The sequence below is a fragment of the Coffea arabica genome, chromosome 2e (genome assembly GCF_036785885.1).
Source record: "Coffea arabica cultivar ET-39 chromosome 2e, Coffea Arabica ET-39 HiFi, whole genome shotgun sequence".
In the NCBI taxonomy this organism is placed as follows: domain Eukaryota; kingdom Viridiplantae; phylum Streptophyta; class Magnoliopsida; order Gentianales; family Rubiaceae; genus Coffea; species Coffea arabica.
The window spans coordinates 70,923,502-70,940,419 of record NC_092313.1 but is presented as its reverse complement, the minus strand read 5'-3'; the positions used below and the strand labels follow the sequence as shown (position 1 = coordinate 70,940,419).

The 16,918-nt window shown below is 38.9% G+C and overlaps 2 protein-coding genes across 2 annotated transcripts; one reads left to right on the top strand and one right to left on the bottom strand.

Moving 5' to 3' along the window:
• Positions 1-2,431: 2,431 nt before the first annotated feature.
• Positions 2,432-4,154, bottom strand: LOC113732875 (transcription factor NAI1). Its single transcript, XM_027258890.2, has 3 exons — positions 3,696-4,154; positions 2,964-3,329; positions 2,432-2,667 (listed from the first exon to the last, which is right to left on the bottom strand). The coding sequence occupies exons 1-3, from the start codon at positions 4,152-4,154 to the stop codon at positions 2,584-2,586; spliced, it is 909 nt and encodes a 302-aa protein (XP_027114691.1). The 3' UTR covers positions 2,432-2,583.
• A 2,019-nt stretch (positions 4,155-6,173) lies between these two features.
• LOC140036447 (uncharacterized) lies at positions 6,174-11,887 on the top strand. The gene is made up of 4 exons (XM_072077865.1): positions 6,174-8,196; positions 8,538-10,441; positions 10,556-11,052; positions 11,248-11,887. The coding sequence occupies exons 1-4, from the start codon at positions 6,174-6,176 to the stop codon at positions 11,885-11,887; spliced, it is 5,064 nt and encodes a 1,687-aa protein (XP_071933966.1).
• Positions 11,888-16,918: the final 5,031 nt, after the last annotated feature.

The following is a 16,918-nucleotide window of genomic DNA, read 5'->3' as shown; positions in this document are numbered from 1 at the left end:
AATGGCCGGTAGGAACGGCTTATTCTCAAAAGAAAAAAGAAGCTCAACTTTGTGCAGCATGTTCATATAGAATGTCCTGCACATATGCTCTCTGACCAATCTAGTTCACACTAAACATTGTTTAATCAGGTGCACCAATAGGTATCATATCAAATTACCTGATTTACAAGTTATGAAACATTTTGGACAATACTTGTTTAAGTTTGAACACAGACATGATTGAAGTTGAACAGACAGACGTATACCGTAGATAGATAATATAGGAGAGTTGAGATTGGAGGATCGGATTCTATTATGGTCTATATCTTGATAGGTGATTTGACATGATTGTTTCTTTTTAATTGCTTGATTTCTAACAATAATATGGTCTTAGCATAGTGTTTAACTGCTAGATCAGTCTTCATCTTAGGTCGCAAGTCATTGTGGTGGTTTATGCTAGATATAGCTTAGGGGTCATCCACGAGATCTGCATAGTGTTTAAGATAAATGGTTATTATTAGCCTAGAAAGTCAAATCAAGGCAACCTACCATACTAAAGATTGCTTAAAATTTTCTTGAAATTGAACAGTGGAACCACATACAGAAACATACACACAAATTAAACGGTTAACATTCCATAATCACTTTTGAGTATGTATTAGGGTAATGTTGAAGAACCAAACATATTATATGTAGGTTAATAATTGTATTGGTCAAATTATAATCCAACTAAATTGGTAGGGAAATTGATCAGGTGATCGTAAAGTTCTTAATTTGATTCTCAAACCCAATCCTTTTTCCCTTCCCCTTTTGTAAAGTTTGAAGTCTCTCTATAAATAAAAAAAAAAAAAAAATTATTGAAGTTTGTCCAAAGTGGGTTTGTGTAGAACCAATCAGGTTACACTTGCAAGTGCTTTCTTTTTCTCTGACACATGGTTACAAGTGCTTTGTCTTCTCAAGACCCAGGACATGGGCATGTGAGATGGATTCTCCGATCATTTTTCATCTACAATTATTAACACTGTTAGAATTACACATTCTTACACAGGTGGTGTAAATTTTTTTTTTTTAACACAAACAGGTCCTATAATCTTTGTTTAAATTTTAAAAGTCTTATTTTTGCACATATGATATGCTTGAAAGAAAATTTTCCACCTCTGTGGTACTCAAGTAAATTAGTACTACGGTGTTTATTTATTTATTGTTGAATTAGTGTTGTCCTGTCAACAGCATTTAGTCCTTTAGGATAGACAGCATTCTTCTGTGTAATTTTGTATGTTGTTTTCAACAAAATTAAGTTGGAACAGGGTGCATTGGATCTTCATAAATAAATAAAGAAACTATTCCTTCTTTATGTAACAGTATCCTCCGGGTGACAATAATGGGGAAGTAATTCCAGTGCAGATAAGGGTTGCAACAATGGAATTACTGCACAAGATCTCACCCCCGAAAATTAAACCACGACACAGGAGGGCCAAAAAGGACTGGAAGTTTCAGAATGACATACTGGGAAGAAGCTCAAGGGAAATGGCTATTCAAACTTGTATAGTTCTTGGTAATTGAAATATATTAGCAAGTATTTGGCTACTCAAGATTCATCATGCAAAAACATCTCATTGCTGTTGTGGGCATCAAAGTGTACTTTAACACGTTGTAGCACCCGATAATATCACATGATGTCGAAGAGTACTGTCCACACGACTTGTGAGATTCATCAATCAATGACCAGAATGCAGACTTTGTCAATTCTTGCTAATCATCAGACATCAGCTAATAATGGCTTTTCTAAACACGTGGATTGACTAAGTCGTTAATCATAAGCCGTGTATTATTGTAAAGAACATCTCATGTTTTGATTTTGATTGAACATTAGGAAATAAAAGAAACAATTATTCTCTTTCTTGATTATGAAGGGAATAAAAAAAAAAAAAAGAAAACTTTCATCATCAAATTAATGGGCCCTAATAAGTGGAATATCAACCGAAGAAAATTCCTTGACAGGATATGCTAACAGTGCTACAATCATTTTTTGCTTTTGTACCACCTTTTTTTCTTATTATTATTATTGTCTGGCATACAACTATACATTAAATCATAACAAGTGTTATAATGTCTACATCAAAAGCTTCTAAAGCTACTCAAAATAGTCGATACAAATCAAAATTTGTGAAAACATCAAAAAAAAAAAAAATCTAAACAAACCCAAAAATTTACCAAAATACTTCATAGTAATCTAAAGGGAACCAGTAACATTTTGTACATTTGTATCATCTACGTGCAATGCCAAATAGCTACACACGAAAATCAATTGAAAGCTCACGAGACCCTCGAGGACGTAGGCCTTTTATTTATTTTTTAGTGATAGTAATTTTCATTCCTGATCATTAAAACGGGGCAAGTACTAATATGCATATGCATCCATATGTTGTCAATCTCAAAGCATGGCCCGTGAACGTCGTCTGTCTTCTTCACCATCAGTCATCAACAGCTTGATTTCTTGGGGTCCATACTCTATATCAGGAATTCTTTATATAAACTTCTTATCAGGAATTCCATACCCCATAGGATATGGAACAGTTCTCTTGGCGGTCCAACCGGGGGCTCTTAATCGGCCACCGTCCCCCGATGGAGAGCGGATCCAAGAATTTTAACTAATTCTTGTATCGTCAGGCTGAATTCTTTTTCCATCTGGAAAGATTTAATGAAATCAATACTTAGAACATATTGTAAACATTGAAAATTACTAATAGAGTATCTAAAATAAAAATTGGTGACTAGCTCTCTCGGGGTGAGATTTGCTGGTTCAAAACTTCAAATCCCCCAGCAACAATATCTCTTTTTCAATATTTTTACCTTGCTTCTAGCATGTGGAAGTCTACCTCACGTCTGCTGCAATTCTTTATGTATAACCATGTATCATCACATTAAATATTCATGTCAACAAAATCCCGAGGGAAAAAATTTCTTTTGACTGCTAAACTCACCTCAGTAATTATGGTAATATCAAGAGCCAAATTTCCGAACGGAGCCACGCACGTGTTCATGACAGCAAGATTGTGTTTCTCTACCTCGGAAAGAATTTGAACCAGAACCCCTTTATGCTTTTCGCAGTGAATCCTGAGAAGAATGTTCCTATTGCGCATTTTTGCCTCTATTTCCGGGAGTGGCTGCTCATCAGGGCCGCCCGTATCATCAGAAGATCCTTCATCTTCAACTAAAAGCTGTGATCTCTTCACAAGAACGACAGACTGCATGGTTTGTTGCGCAACTTGCTCCTCGAGCGTCTTCACTCTTTCCTGAAGATGTTTCAAGTAAATGATAGCATCTCCAAGAACAGAAGTTTTATCCATCTGCAATAAGAATAAGATCTTGGTAACCAAAACTATGTGAAGCTCCAAAAAAAAAAAGCAAAATTAAGCCTAGTGGCTAAAAACAACTACTAATAGAGTAGTTGTGTATAACAGAGAGAGAGAGAGAGAGAGCAATGATAGAAGGTTATGCTGTTTCTTTATAGTAATCGCGATCCGGAAAATCAACAGCACACTTTACATTTGAATAACTTGTCGTGGGATTAATTAAATTAGCCCCCTTTGACGTGTGACATGACATCACAAAATTTGGTTGCATTAAACATTTGAAACATCACAATGATAGAAAAATTTTTGTCTGTTTATTTTCTTTATTTCAAAATTTGGATTCTTGGAAATATTACAAACCTTCTTGAGGCCGGGAACAATGGCTGATAGAGCTACAAATCCCTGGCTGAGCTGCTCGCGGTGCTTTCTTTCTGCTAAAATGTGATCATGAATCTGCAATGCTGGCCTAACCCGACCGCCTGTTTTCTTTTTCTTCCGTGCATTTTGGGCTTCCTCCTCAAGATTTACAAATGAACCATGGGATGTCAAAACCTCAGACACGACTCTATCATCCTCTAGATTTAATGGTTGAGGATTTATTTCTGGCGTGCTTGGATTCCCAAAAGTAAGGATGATTGGCTGATTATGATGATTTGGCATGTTTTCAAGGGTGGCTGCCGAGTTACAGCGATTAGAACTCTGCTGTGGTTCTCGGATTTCAATACTGATTGGAGGAGCTTCCATGACTGAAACAGCAGACAAATTGCTTTCCAGATCTTCTCCAAGTCCAGTAGTGAAATCTTCATCAAAATAGTCCATGATATCACTGTAGACAAAGAAATTTTATTTAATTTATTTAGTCGAGATTTATTAAATTGATCTTGAATAAATTAAATTAAATTATAGAAGTCCATTATGTTTTGGACCGGCAAATTGGGCCAATATTATATGGGCTATTAAATCAAATTAAATTCATAGTGTCCATTTAAGTTAGAGTGAATTAATTGATTTATTAATTCACAATGGACTATTTGGGTTGGCCCATTATTTAAGCCCAAGTTAAATGGATTTCTTGAGTAACAAGTGATCCAAAATGCAGGAAGATTCTGAGGGTTTTCTTGAAGACCTAGCCTACATATTTTGGCTATAAATAGAGGTCTTCTCTCAAGGCAAAGATATAGAAAAATCCCTAACATTCGAAGAAATTCTGTCAAATTCCCTCAAGCGCTTTCTTCCTCAAATCCAAGTCCAAATCAAGTCAAACAAATCCTCCTGCTATCGGTGTTGAAGACTTGAAGTTCCAAGTGTTTGACGCCATCATCAAATCAATCGTTTTCTATGCCGAAATTGTAGGAAACACCCTTTCGATTGGAGAACAAGTCTTTTCGGCCCTTCAATTGAAGCTATTCGAAGAAAAGAATCAGGGGATTAATTTCTTTGATTCAGGAACTTTCAGAGATTGTAACCCGCTTATTATTTGATTTAATAAATTTGATATTTGTACAAGTTTTCTTGTCTTTTATTTTAGGCAACAAAATTTGTGCTTACAAATTTCTGGCACGCCCGGTGGGACCATCTCTGCCTCTCATCTCTTTTCTTCCAGTAACTTACCAGTTTCAAAATTCAATGGAGTTCAAGAAGGTGAACTTTTCTCTTGAAGGCTTAGTGGCCGATGTCTCAACAATTCAAGAGACGCAGTATACTGCACATCTGACAAGGAGCAAGGCCAAGAAGTTAGCAGAAAGGGCTAAGGCGAACGTTTTGACTGAAGAAACAAATCTCAAGATGCTTCCCAACAAGAAAGGAGCCCATGATGAATCCATTGATAGCCCAAGTGATTCGGCTGCCTCTGTGGTGATGCCCGTCATGATGACCAATACCACAACTGTGGAAGACCAGATCTCGAATCTAGCCAAAATTGTTAAAGGGCTAGTAGTGCATGCGCAAAGTCAAGATGCCAAGATAGTCAAATTAATGGATATGGTGGAAAATATAGGCGAAAATAGCCTTAGTATGTCCAAACAGAAATTCAAAGTGCAAGATGAAGGGAACTCGTCATCAAGGGAGAAGGAGAAAGAGGATGCGAAGTCACAAGCCGCAAAGGAATTTTCAATCTCCCCTGATGGCACCATTCATGTTGATAATTTGAAGGAATTCATCGAAGGCACAATCAAGGACAAGATTGGTGGAAGTGCCAAGTCATATATTGGTTACACCAAACCTTACACCGCTAGAGTGGAAAGTTTGAAGATGCATGTGGGATATCAACCTCCAAAATTTCAACAATTTGATGGTAAGGGCAACCCTAAGCAACATATTGCACACTTCGTGGAAACTTGTAACAATGCGGGCACTGATAGTGACTTGCTCGTTAAGCAGTTTGTTCGCTCGTTGAAGGGAAATGCCTTTGATTGGTATACAGATCTGGAGTCTGGAACTATTGATAGTTGAGAGCAGTTAGAGCATGAATTTCTTAGTCGCTTCTATAGCACAAAGAAAACTGTCAGCATGACTGAACTCTCTAATACATGTCAATGGAAGAGTGAACCTGTCATTGATTTTATCGACCGTTGGAGGAATCTGAGCTTAAATTGCAAAGATCGAATTTCTGAATCTTCCGCGATCGAGATGTGTATTCAAGGTATGCACTGAGGACTCAGATACATCTTACAAGATGTACAGCCAGAAACGTTTGATGAATTGTCCACAAAAGCCCATAAGTTGGAAATTAATCTTGATGGACAAGAACCGCCAGTTCCTGACCCTCACAAGGCTAAGGAGAGACAAGAAGCGAGGAAAAGGGGCAAACCACCAATCAAAAATGAAAGGAAGGAGGCTATGGCCACAAGAATAACACCTTTTAAAGTTGTTCCCAAAACTGCTAGGGAAGAAGACAGGAAGAGCAATGCACATCAAGAGCAAGGAAAGAGGAAGCCGACTCTCAAGGGGATGCAAGACAAAGACTACCCTTTTCTTGATTTTGATGTCCCTGGTATGTTTGACGATCTGTTAAATATAAACTTGATCACGCTTCCTGAGATGAAGCGACCTGATGAGGCCAGGAACACTGACGATCCAAACTATTGTAAGTATTACCGATTGGTTGGGCATCCCATTCAAAAATACTTTGTCTTCAAAGACAAAGTAATGGAGTTGGCAAGACAAGGGAAAATTCTCCTTGAAGAAGACAAGGCGAGTGTGAATCAAACGTCCATTGGTTCCCTGCAGTCCATGGAGGATAAAAGGGTCATGGTACCTGTATTGCCAATAATTCAATTTGGATCACTTGACCCTATAGAAATCAAACAAGAAGGTGCTCCTTCAACTCTTCAGGAACATGTATATGAAGATGAAAAGGCGCTACAGCCTGATGTGGATGATGAAGGGTGGACTCTAGTCACGCGAAAAAGGAGGCGAAAGTCTTGTCCATCTAGTAAGGCGAGCAAGGTCTTAACAAGAAGTACGGTGATCTGGAAGGAAAAAGAGAAGGACGTAAAGAAAACTAATGACTGTCGTAATCTTCAAGAAGGTCGAATCTTCAAGCAAAAGTCGCGAACTCCTATCACTTTAAAAGAATTTTTGCCAAAAGAATTCTTTGATGTTGATGTGGTTGCAAGTCACACAACGCGAGTAGATCATATCGAGGAACAAAAAAATAATACTCGCGAATCTCTCTGTGAGATAGACCGTGCGTCCACCGGCAATGAAGAAGGTCGTGTGCCTACCAGCAATGAAGAGGTGAACGTCACAAGTATCACTTTTACTAGTGAAGACTTGTTGCTTGGGTCAACACCGCATAACCGTCCTTTGTTTGTGACTGGTTATGCAAAGGAGCAAAAAGTAAATAGAATGTTGATAGATGGAGGTTCCGCAGTCAATATTCTCCCTTTAAAAACTCTGAAGGAGCTTGGTATCCCGGTTGATGAACTCTCCAATAACCGACTGATGATTCAAGGCTTCAATCAAGGAGGGCAAAGAGCTCTTGGATCACTAAATTTGGAGATAGTCATTGATGACATGACGTCCAGAGCACTGTTGTATGTGATAGATGCTAAAACAACATACAATGTACTGTTGGAAAGGCCCTGGATTCATGAAAATGGAGTTGTACCTTCAACCCTTCATCAATGTTTCAAATACTGCCGAAATGGAGTGACAAGAAGTGTGAAAGCCGATGACAATCCTTTCACTGAGGCGGAAGCGTATATTGCTGATGCCAAATTTTACGTCAAGAAACACATTGCGAAGGATAAATCTGAGCAACCTCTATCTGGGGATAAAATCCAGAACCCCGAATCTCCAAATGCAAAAGGGGAGAAAATGATGATTTCGAAATCAAAAGAGGAAGTTCATGAAGAAACTGATGTTTCATTGCCAAACAATGAATCAGTTGTCTTTCGTTGCCCTCCCAAATCAAGAATGGAACAGGGACAGTCACCTGCAATTCAGCATGAAACTCTAAAAGATTTGACTCTTTCGGTAGCTCATCTTGATACAAAAAAAGCGTCATCTTCTCAACTTAAAAGGTCTAACCTTTTAAGCAAAAAATCTGAATTTGAACAAGACACCATACCAAAGTCAAGAACCGTTGAAGGTTTTGATCCTATCGCTTATAAGCTTCTCGCTAAGGCTGGATACGATCTCAAAGAATCTGCGGTGTTAAATGTTCCATCACGTCAATCTACTAGTGACATGATTCATGGGTTGAATTCTACCCAAAAGATGTTGAAGGAAAAGGGATACGCCGTCGAAAATCCCAAATTTGGCCTTGGCTACTCCTCTCCTACACCAATCCGCATCAAGATCAATAGAGTTAGTAGCCAATATATTGCTGTGGAGGATGAGTCTTCTCAAATAGTTGGTAAATTTCAAGCTTTTTATGAAAAGGAGAATAAAACTCCACGGGTATCTATTTTTAAGAGATTAGGACCACAAAGAAGACAAAAGCCTCAAAACTCTCATAAGAGTAAAGGAAAAATGGCAAAGTCATTGTAAAATCTTGAAAAACCTTCTAATGGTTCTCATAAATTTGGTAGTATCATTCCTTCGAGAATGAGAAGATGCACAGACCTTGTAATAAAGTGTGGGACCGAATTGAGGGTCAGGGAGCACACCGTGGTGTACACAAGACCAAAAGAGGAGGATGAAGAGAGTGTTACTTCATGCAATCATATAATCATAATTGACGGTGACTCGCCGAAGAAGAAAAAGATGCTGAAGACGCTCCGCCTGAATTGGAGGAAGGTGTTAAGGCCACTGTGGATGATCTAAAGGAGATCAATCTTGGTACTTCAGAGGACCCACGTCCAATATATGTAAGTGCTTCACTGAGTCCTGACGAAGAGAAAGCATATATTGAACTATTGCGGGAGTATCAAGATATTTTTGCATGGACTTATAAAGAAATGCCGGGTTTAGACCCAAAAGTGGCCGTTCACCATTTGGCTGTTAAAAAGGGAGTTCGACCAGTGAAGCAAGCACAACGGCGATTTACACCCGATTTGATTCCGTTGATCGAAATTGAAGTCAATAAGCTTATTGAAGCCGGGTTTAGTCGTGAAGTTAAATATCCCACATGGATTTCGAGTATCGTGCCCGTGCGAAAGAAGAATGGGCAAATCCGCATCTGTGTCGATTTCAGGGATCTTAACAATGCTTGTCCTAAAGATGACTTTCCTTTACCGATCACTGAGCTCATGATTGATGCAACTACTGGGCATGAAGTTCTGTCGTTTATGAATAGCTCTTTTGGATATAATCAAATTCGAGTGGCACCTGAGGATGAGGAGCTCACTGCATTTCGTACTCCTAAGGGTATTTATTGTTATAAAGTAATGCCCTTTGGTCTCAAAAATGCTGGAGCCACATATCAAAGAGCAATGCAAAGTATCTTTGACGACATGCTTCATAAATATATCGAGTGTTATGTGGATGATTTAGTTGTTAAATCGAAGAAAAGAAGTAATCACTTGGAGGACTTGAGACAAGTATTTGATCGGTTGAGAAGGTATCAACTCAAAATGAACCCTCTCAAGTGTGCATTTGGAGTCACGTCGGGGAAATTTCTTGGTTTTGTGGTTCGCCATCGAGGTATTGAAATTGATCAGGCCAAAATTGATGCTATATTGAGGATGCCTGAACCTCGTGACATTCATGAATTGAAAAGTCTTCAAGGGCGATTAGCTTATCTGCGGAGATTTATCTCAAATTTAGCAGGAAGGTGTCAACCATTTAGTCGCTTGATGAAGAAAGATGTGCCATTTCAATGGGATGAGGCATGTAGTAATGCATTCAATAGCATTAAGTCTTATCTTATGAAAGCACCTGTGTTGGCTGCACCTATTCATGGAAAGCCATTACTCCTTTATATTGCTGCCCAAGAACGGTCGGTGAGGGCATTGCTCGCTCAAGAAAATAATGAAGGAAAAGAGATTGCCCTTTATTATTTAAGCAGAATGATGACCCCCAACGAACTAAACTACTCGCCAATTGAAAAGTTGTGTTTAGCCCTTATTTTTGCAATACAGAAGTTAAAACACTACTTTCAAACACATAGCGTGAGGCTCATTTCCAGGGCGAATCCCATAAAATATGTGATGAGCAGACCAGTACTATCCGACTGTCTAGCAAAATGGTATCTTCAACTACAGCAGTTTGAAATTATTTATGTGCCTCAAAAGGCTGTGAAAGGACAAGTTCTGGCAGATTTTCTTGTTGATCACCCAATACCTGCTGAATGGGAGTTAAGTGATGACCTACCAGATGAGGATGTACTCCTTATCGAGATTCGTCCACCATGGAAGATGTATTTTGATGGTGCGGCTCATCGTCATGGAGCTGGAGCAGGGATTGTATTCGTGACTCCTGATGAAGGGATATTGTTATACTCTTTTACTCTAAGTCAACATTGTTCAAACAATGTCGCTGAGTACCAAGCCCTCATACTCGGACTTGAAATAGCTGTTGACATGGAACAGTTGGACATTCAAATCTATGGTGACTCTCAATTAGTGATTAACCAACTCTTGGGAAGTTATGAAGTCAAAAAATCCGAGTTAATTTCGTATCACAAATATGCAACGCGACTAATGAGGCGGCTTGGAGGTGTAAGTATTAAGCATGTTCCTAGAAGGGAAAATAAGCAAGCTGATGCATTAGCTGCGCTAGCCTCTTCACTTACCATGCCGAATCATGAGATACAAGTTCGCGTATGCTAAAAGTGGGTAGTTCCATCACTAATTGATGATGAAGATATTGAAGGAGGCGACGCTCATGTGGTCTCAACCTATGAAATTGACAAAGAAGGTTGGAGACAACCCCTCGTTGATTATCTCAAGTATCAAAAACTACCTGAGGAGCAACGTAGGAGAACTGACATCCGTCGCCGTGCCCCTCGTTTTATCTTGTATAAAGATATGCTGTACCGAAAATTATTTGAAGTTGTACTGTTGCGCTGTCTGAGCGAAGACGAGGCATATCGAGCGATGCACGAGGCACATTCTGGAATATGTGGAGCTCATCAATCCGGTCCCAAGTTACATTTTCGGATTAAAAGGATGGGCTACTATTGGCCTACTATGGTCAAAGATTGCATAGAATATGCTCAAAGATGTCAAGCTTGCCAGTTTCATGCAAATTACATTCATCAACCACCTGAGCCGTTACACCCGACCGTTGCTTCTTGGCCTTTTGATGCTTGGGGCCTTGATGTTGTGGGGTCATTACCAAAGTCGTCCGGTCAACATTTATATATATTGGCTGCGACCGATTACTTTTCTAAATGAGCTGAAGCCATACCGCTCAAGCAAGTTAGAAAGGAATATGTGGTGAATTTTATCCGTGTGAATATTATTTACCGGTATGGAGTTTTCCGGTACATTATCACTGATAATGGAAAATTCTTCTCAAATAGTTTGATGGATAAGTTGTGTGAAAAATTTCATCTCAAGCAACGCAAGTCCTCCATGTATAATGCCCCCGCCAATGGCCTTGCAGAGGTATTCAACAAAACTTTATGTAACCTGTTGAAGAAAGTGGTGGCTAAATCAAAGAAGGATTGGCAGGAAAGGATAGGTGAAGCTCTTTGGGCTTATCGCACCACATATCGAACTCCAACGCAAGCCACACCATATGCCTTAGTCTATGGTGTAGAAGCTGTCCTGCCTCTTAAGCAACAAATTCCTTCTTTGAGAATTGCTATCCAAGAAGGGCTCACGGAGGAAGAAAATGTTCGCCTGCGCCTTGAAGAATTGGAAGCTTTAGATGAAAAGATATTAGAGGCCCAACAAAATCTGGAATGTTATCAAGCCCGTCTCTCTAGAGCTTTTAATAAGAAAGTTCGGCGTCGCTTCTTTCAAGTCGGGGACATGGTACTCGCCATTCGAAGGTCAATAGTTATGACTCATCGCACTAAAGACAAATTCGTCTCCAAATGGGATGGGTCATATGTTGTTCGAGAAATCTACACGAATGGCGCGTACAAACTGGTGGACAAAGATGGCGTAAAAGTTGGTCCTATAAATGGGAAATTCATGAAGTTATACATGCCATAGAAAAAAAAATAAAGTATTCCATGACGCATGAGTCTAAACTGCATGTTGCTCCAAACCCATATGAGCTAAAACTGTGGACAACAACCACCAATAATGTAGCACGTGGTTAAGCTGCTGAAACACTCCACCAAATCTAAGGTGGTAAACAAATGGATACTCCTGACCCGCAAGAGTTTAAACTGTGAACGGTAGGAACTACGTGTGACTTGATTCCCTTTTTGGGATACGTAGACAGCTTAGAGGGCAACTTCTAAGTTCAGTTAGGGGTGAGCATCGAATTCGAATTCGGTAATTCGGTAGATTGAAATCGGTAATTTTCGGTAAATGATGCTGGGATATTTCGACCTAATTCGTATTCGAATTACCAAATATCGAATTCAAATTCAATTCGAATTGAATTCGGTAAACACAAATTGATCGAATTGTCCGAATTCCTGAAGCAATCGCAGCCTGTTTTGCTTTGTATAATAAAATAATTTCTAGCAATAAAATAAGTGTTGTTCACAATTATCATTCATAAAGCTGCACCAAAATAATGGAAAAAAATAGAAGTAGTAATCACGTCCATAGGCACAATAGCCAGATGATTGCACTACCAAATCACAACATATAAAACTTTCCCCAGTAGCTATCGCCTACCAGTTCAAAACAGAATTACTTAAGAAATCACAAATCCAAACAGAATCCAGTAAACTTCAAAATTACTAACCATCCCAAACTTCATACACATCCAGAAATGACAAATCCACAAATCCAGAAATCATAAATCCACAATCAGAAATTACAGAAATCAATCCAGAAATCATAAAGGTCAATTATCTAGAAACAATCCACAATCCACAAGAACAAACAATTATAGGTGGTTCAACTCTCCATAATGCAAACTTCAGCATTTGTGACCTCTCAAAGGTCAATTATAGTTGATTCAGTTCTGGTCTTCAGCAACTCTGCAAGAACAAACAAAATTCATGAAGTATCATAAAGGAAATTATTAGAAATAAAGAAATACTTCAAATTCATTATAATTGATTCTGCTCATATAGTATTGATGATGGACACAATTGTTTGCTGCTGTTGAAGCACCTTTTATGGATCTAACTAGTTCGCTAGAATATATTACGACTATTCTACGAGATGTCTTGTGCATTTTACCAATTTTTTGCTAAAAAACTTTACTGCTTGAAAAGTTTCAAGGTGGTATTTTATACTACTACTGTTGGTAATACCCAAATAAATACTAACCCTGTTCATGATATTTTGCAGGTGCAACCATCTCAAAAAGCCTGAACAGAGCTATTCGGTCAAAACACCAACTTCAGATACAAATGCCACTTTAATCAGTCCAGAAAACAAAATCATTCCAAAAATCCAGATCTCCAAAAATTCATCCAGTTCAATTCGAATCCAATCCACCTAAACTACTCTTATCCAATTCAAAAACTCATAACTTTTATCAAGATTCAATCAGGAAGGAAATTGAGCATCAAACATCATACAAGTTCCACTGAAATTAAATTAGCCCATATAAAAAAACTAGCAAATTAAACAACGACATCCAGAATCAAATACCAAAATCAACAAAAAACACCAAATGAAAATCCAATTATTGAGTCTTTTTCATAAACCCATTTACCTGATAGGCTTATCCAAGGCTTCACTGGAATCAGCACTAGCGAACCGTGGTCCTGGTGATGGTGGATGCTCGGTCAGCAATGGTGAAGCCTCGGTCAGAACGGGAAACGGAGAAAGAGTCTAGGGGTGAGCTTTGAGCTTTCTGTAGTTGAGGAGAGGAAAGGACAGAGGACTGACTGAGGAGAGGACTGAGGAGAATGAGGAGAGGAGAAACGAGAGGAAGAGGAACTGAGGAACAAGGGACGGCGCCGCGGCCCGCAGCAGTGCAGAGGAACGAGAGGAAGAGGGGACGAAGAGCGGAAGAGGACTGGAGAAAAGTAGCTAGTTTAGGCTTTAGAATTAGGCCACTGCGTCTGAAAATCTGAAATTGGACCAATATCGGACATAGTGAATTATTTCCTATGTAACTTAATTCGGGAATTTCGAAATTGAAAACGGTATATTATTACCGTTTTACCGAAATGAATTCGAATTCGGTATATCCGAAATGAAAAACTATAAAATCATTTTCGACCCTAATTCGATTTTAACTAATACGATATCCCCGATTTACCGACCGAATTACCGAATTACCGGATTCGAATTACCAAATTGAAATCGATTTCGGTCGGTAAATCAGTAATTACCGTAATTGCTCACCCCTAAGTTCAGTTACAATCCTATAAAACTAAATCCTTTGTCCGGATGATTCTTTTGTTGTAAAAAAAAAGAAGAAAAAGAGCGATTTTCTTTAAGACAGTTCGAATCATTTTGTGACATATACTTGAAAGTGTATTATTCAGATTACTAAATTATTTGGATAATTACCTTTTCAAGTGTGATCAAAATTATGCAAAGATGGAATTGTTTGTATTGCAGTTAATAGTCTAAAATGGTGGCTATTGAAAGAATAAGGAAAAAACGAGGACGTCTGCAAGAATGTGAAAAAAAAAAAAGATTAGTCTGGTATTGTTTGTGCTCATACCTACACGCTTTGAGAAGGTAACAAAATTTGAAACAAAGTAAAAGATTGCAACTATTCCTAGAATTCAAATGACGATAGCTCCTTCCGGTTGCTTTCAAGTAATGCTTGCATCTTGTCCAAAGTTTGACTCTCCTCAGCAAGTAGGGGCGGGGAATTCTCAATCTTTCGAACTTCATTTTGTAAGTCGACCATCACGCCTTGCATTCGGGTAAGCTCATCTTGCTCTTCTCGTAGCCGTGAAAGTGTCTCCTTCCTGTGAGTATCCAAGAACTCAAGTCGCTTCCTCAACTCTACTTCCTCGCGATCAATCTCCTTAAGTTTCAACATGTGCGTTGAGATCTTTTCCGCTTGTTGTTTCTCCTTACTCTGAGCATTTCTAAGATGTTGGGTGGTCGTAGAGAGCAACTCATCGTATGATTCAGCTGAAATTTTATTTGAAAGAGAAGATTTCACTGCGACGTAACGAGCTGCATTTGCAAAGAAAGCCTTCAAAAGGCCTTGCAAATTTGAGATATCCGTGGCATTGAAGCTTTGCATTTCCTCCATGATTTCGCTTGCTTTCATTTCAAGAGCAGGCATGCGTTCCAAGGTTTTTTGAGATATCATCACCCTCAAGTTATTCCACAACATTTGGATATAGTCTCGACGGCATGTTGAGATTACACTTTGGGAGCAAAATTCAGACACTTGAGGTGCCCTTGGCCATGATGGTGGATCGAAAACTTTGAGTTTCTTCTTGGTCGATGGAGTCATATGGTCCGTTTTCTGTGGCGTGATTTGCTGAATCACATTTCCATCCTCTACTGCCTTTTTGAAATGCTCACTAGCACCCTTTTGTTGGGTAGAACTGACCACTTGTTTGGCCAAAAGTTCGAATGCAGTAGGTCTTTCAACTGATGCTTGACTTGGTTCTCCATCATCAATGAAGATCAAGTCTTGGTTATCCAACTGTAGGGAAAACGTTATGAGATAAATCATGAATGTGAAATTAACAAGCAAATTTTAAATGCTAAATTAAAGAAGGCAAGGAGAGTCCTTACAATATTGGCACGGCTTATACCAGGCACAGATATATCCGGAATGTCTTTAAAGAGTTCTTTAGGATCTAAACCAATATCATCCAAAGGGAGAATCATTACCTTGGACTTCTTGCGTTTCTAATGCTGGTCCGTGCTAGTGGATTGCTCATCCTCCTCATCAAAAGGCTCGCTCCTTTTCTTCTCATGTGAATTGCAAGAATCATGATCAGTAGCCTTCACAATGTTTGAAGGAAGATGAAATGAAGTACCCTTCGAAAATTCTTCATTAGGAGTAAGATCCTCAGGGGTAGCAGCCTTGTTGTTTGAACTCTTCAAAATTTCCTTCTCACTTCTCATAGTGTTTTGCTTCACCTCAAGACTATTGCCAATCTTGGAAGGATTGTTCAGGTTTGCAAGTTCCTTCCCTTTTGACTTCTTCTGCTCCCCATTTGATTGGACACTCTTAATCAAAGCATCACGCCCTTTGAGGAGATGATCATCATGCACCATAGGCCACCATGTTTGAAAGCCTGAAGATGTGTGCTTGCTAGCATTTAAGGGATAGTTAGGAAAAAGTATCTTTGACTCTGTTTTACTGCGAATGGCAGTGCGCCAGAGTATTCGACTCAAGTCATAATTTGTGGAAGGCACATTTGCTCCGAGTTCCTGTGGAAGAACTTGATAAAACCCGAATTGCCGCGCGAATCTATATGGACTATATGGCTCAACAAGGAAATCCTCTTCAGCATGCAAAACTAAGTAATTTGAGCAGGCGCTTACAAAATAACTTACTTCGAGATTTGCTAGTTTGCCATCGTCAATAAAAAGTTCATTGCGATTCTTCACAAGAGAAGTGATTTCCCAAGTTGCTTTGTCTCCCTGATGAATGAGGTCGCGAGCACTGTTTTCATCAAAGTATCGTGCGCCACCCTCTCCAGAATAGTTGGTCATTGTAGGCCCAGACATGGTATTTGGAGTCAAATAATGGGTAGAGAAATAACTCGCTAACCAAGCATATACATAGTGCACCGGAAAAGCCGCACGCGCATACCCCGGGGTAGTTGAGTTTGAAATTTTATTGAGCCCTCGGTATATGTTTATGTAAGGCCCAAAGACAACCTAAGAGGCGGGGTGAATTAGGTTGATTAAAATCTTAATCAAATTTATGCAATTTTTTGCTTAATCAAAATTTACCTTCTTTTCTAGTAATGATCAATCAAGTAGATTAGAAGAAGAGAGCAATATTGATTCGAAAAACAAGTATAGATAAGCAATGAGAATTTTATTAAACAAAAAAGAATAAGATAGAATATCAAACCGATTGTCTACCAAGCTTTCCTCAAACTTGAAGACCAATCACTAGGTTGAGCAACTTCTCTTTGATGAAAGATGATCAACTAGATGTACAATGGAGGG

Coding starts and splice junctions, on each gene's coding strand:
- LOC113732875 (XM_027258890.2), bottom strand. CDS start 4,154: ATGGACTATTTTGATGAAGATTTCACTACTGGACTTGGAGAAGATCTG. Junction 3,330..3,695: donor TTGTTCCCGGCCTCAAGAAG/GTTTGTAATATT, acceptor TTCTTATTGCAG/ATGGATAAAACTTCTGTTCT. Junction 2,668..2,963: donor ATATTACCATAATTACTGAG/GTGAGTTTAGCA, acceptor AAATCTTTCCAG/ATGGAAAAAGAATTCAGCCT.
- LOC140036447 (XM_072077865.1), top strand. CDS start 6,174: ATGGCCACAAGAATAACACCTTTTAAAGTTGTTCCCAAAACTGCTAGG. Junction 8,197..8,537: donor TGAGTCTTCTCAAATAGTTG/GTAAATTTCAAG, acceptor GACTCGCCGAAG/AAGAAAAAGATGCTGAAGAC. Junction 11,053..11,247: donor TGGGGCCTTGATGTTGTGGG/GTCATTACCAAA, acceptor CTTCTCAAATAG/TTTGATGGATAAGTTGTGTG.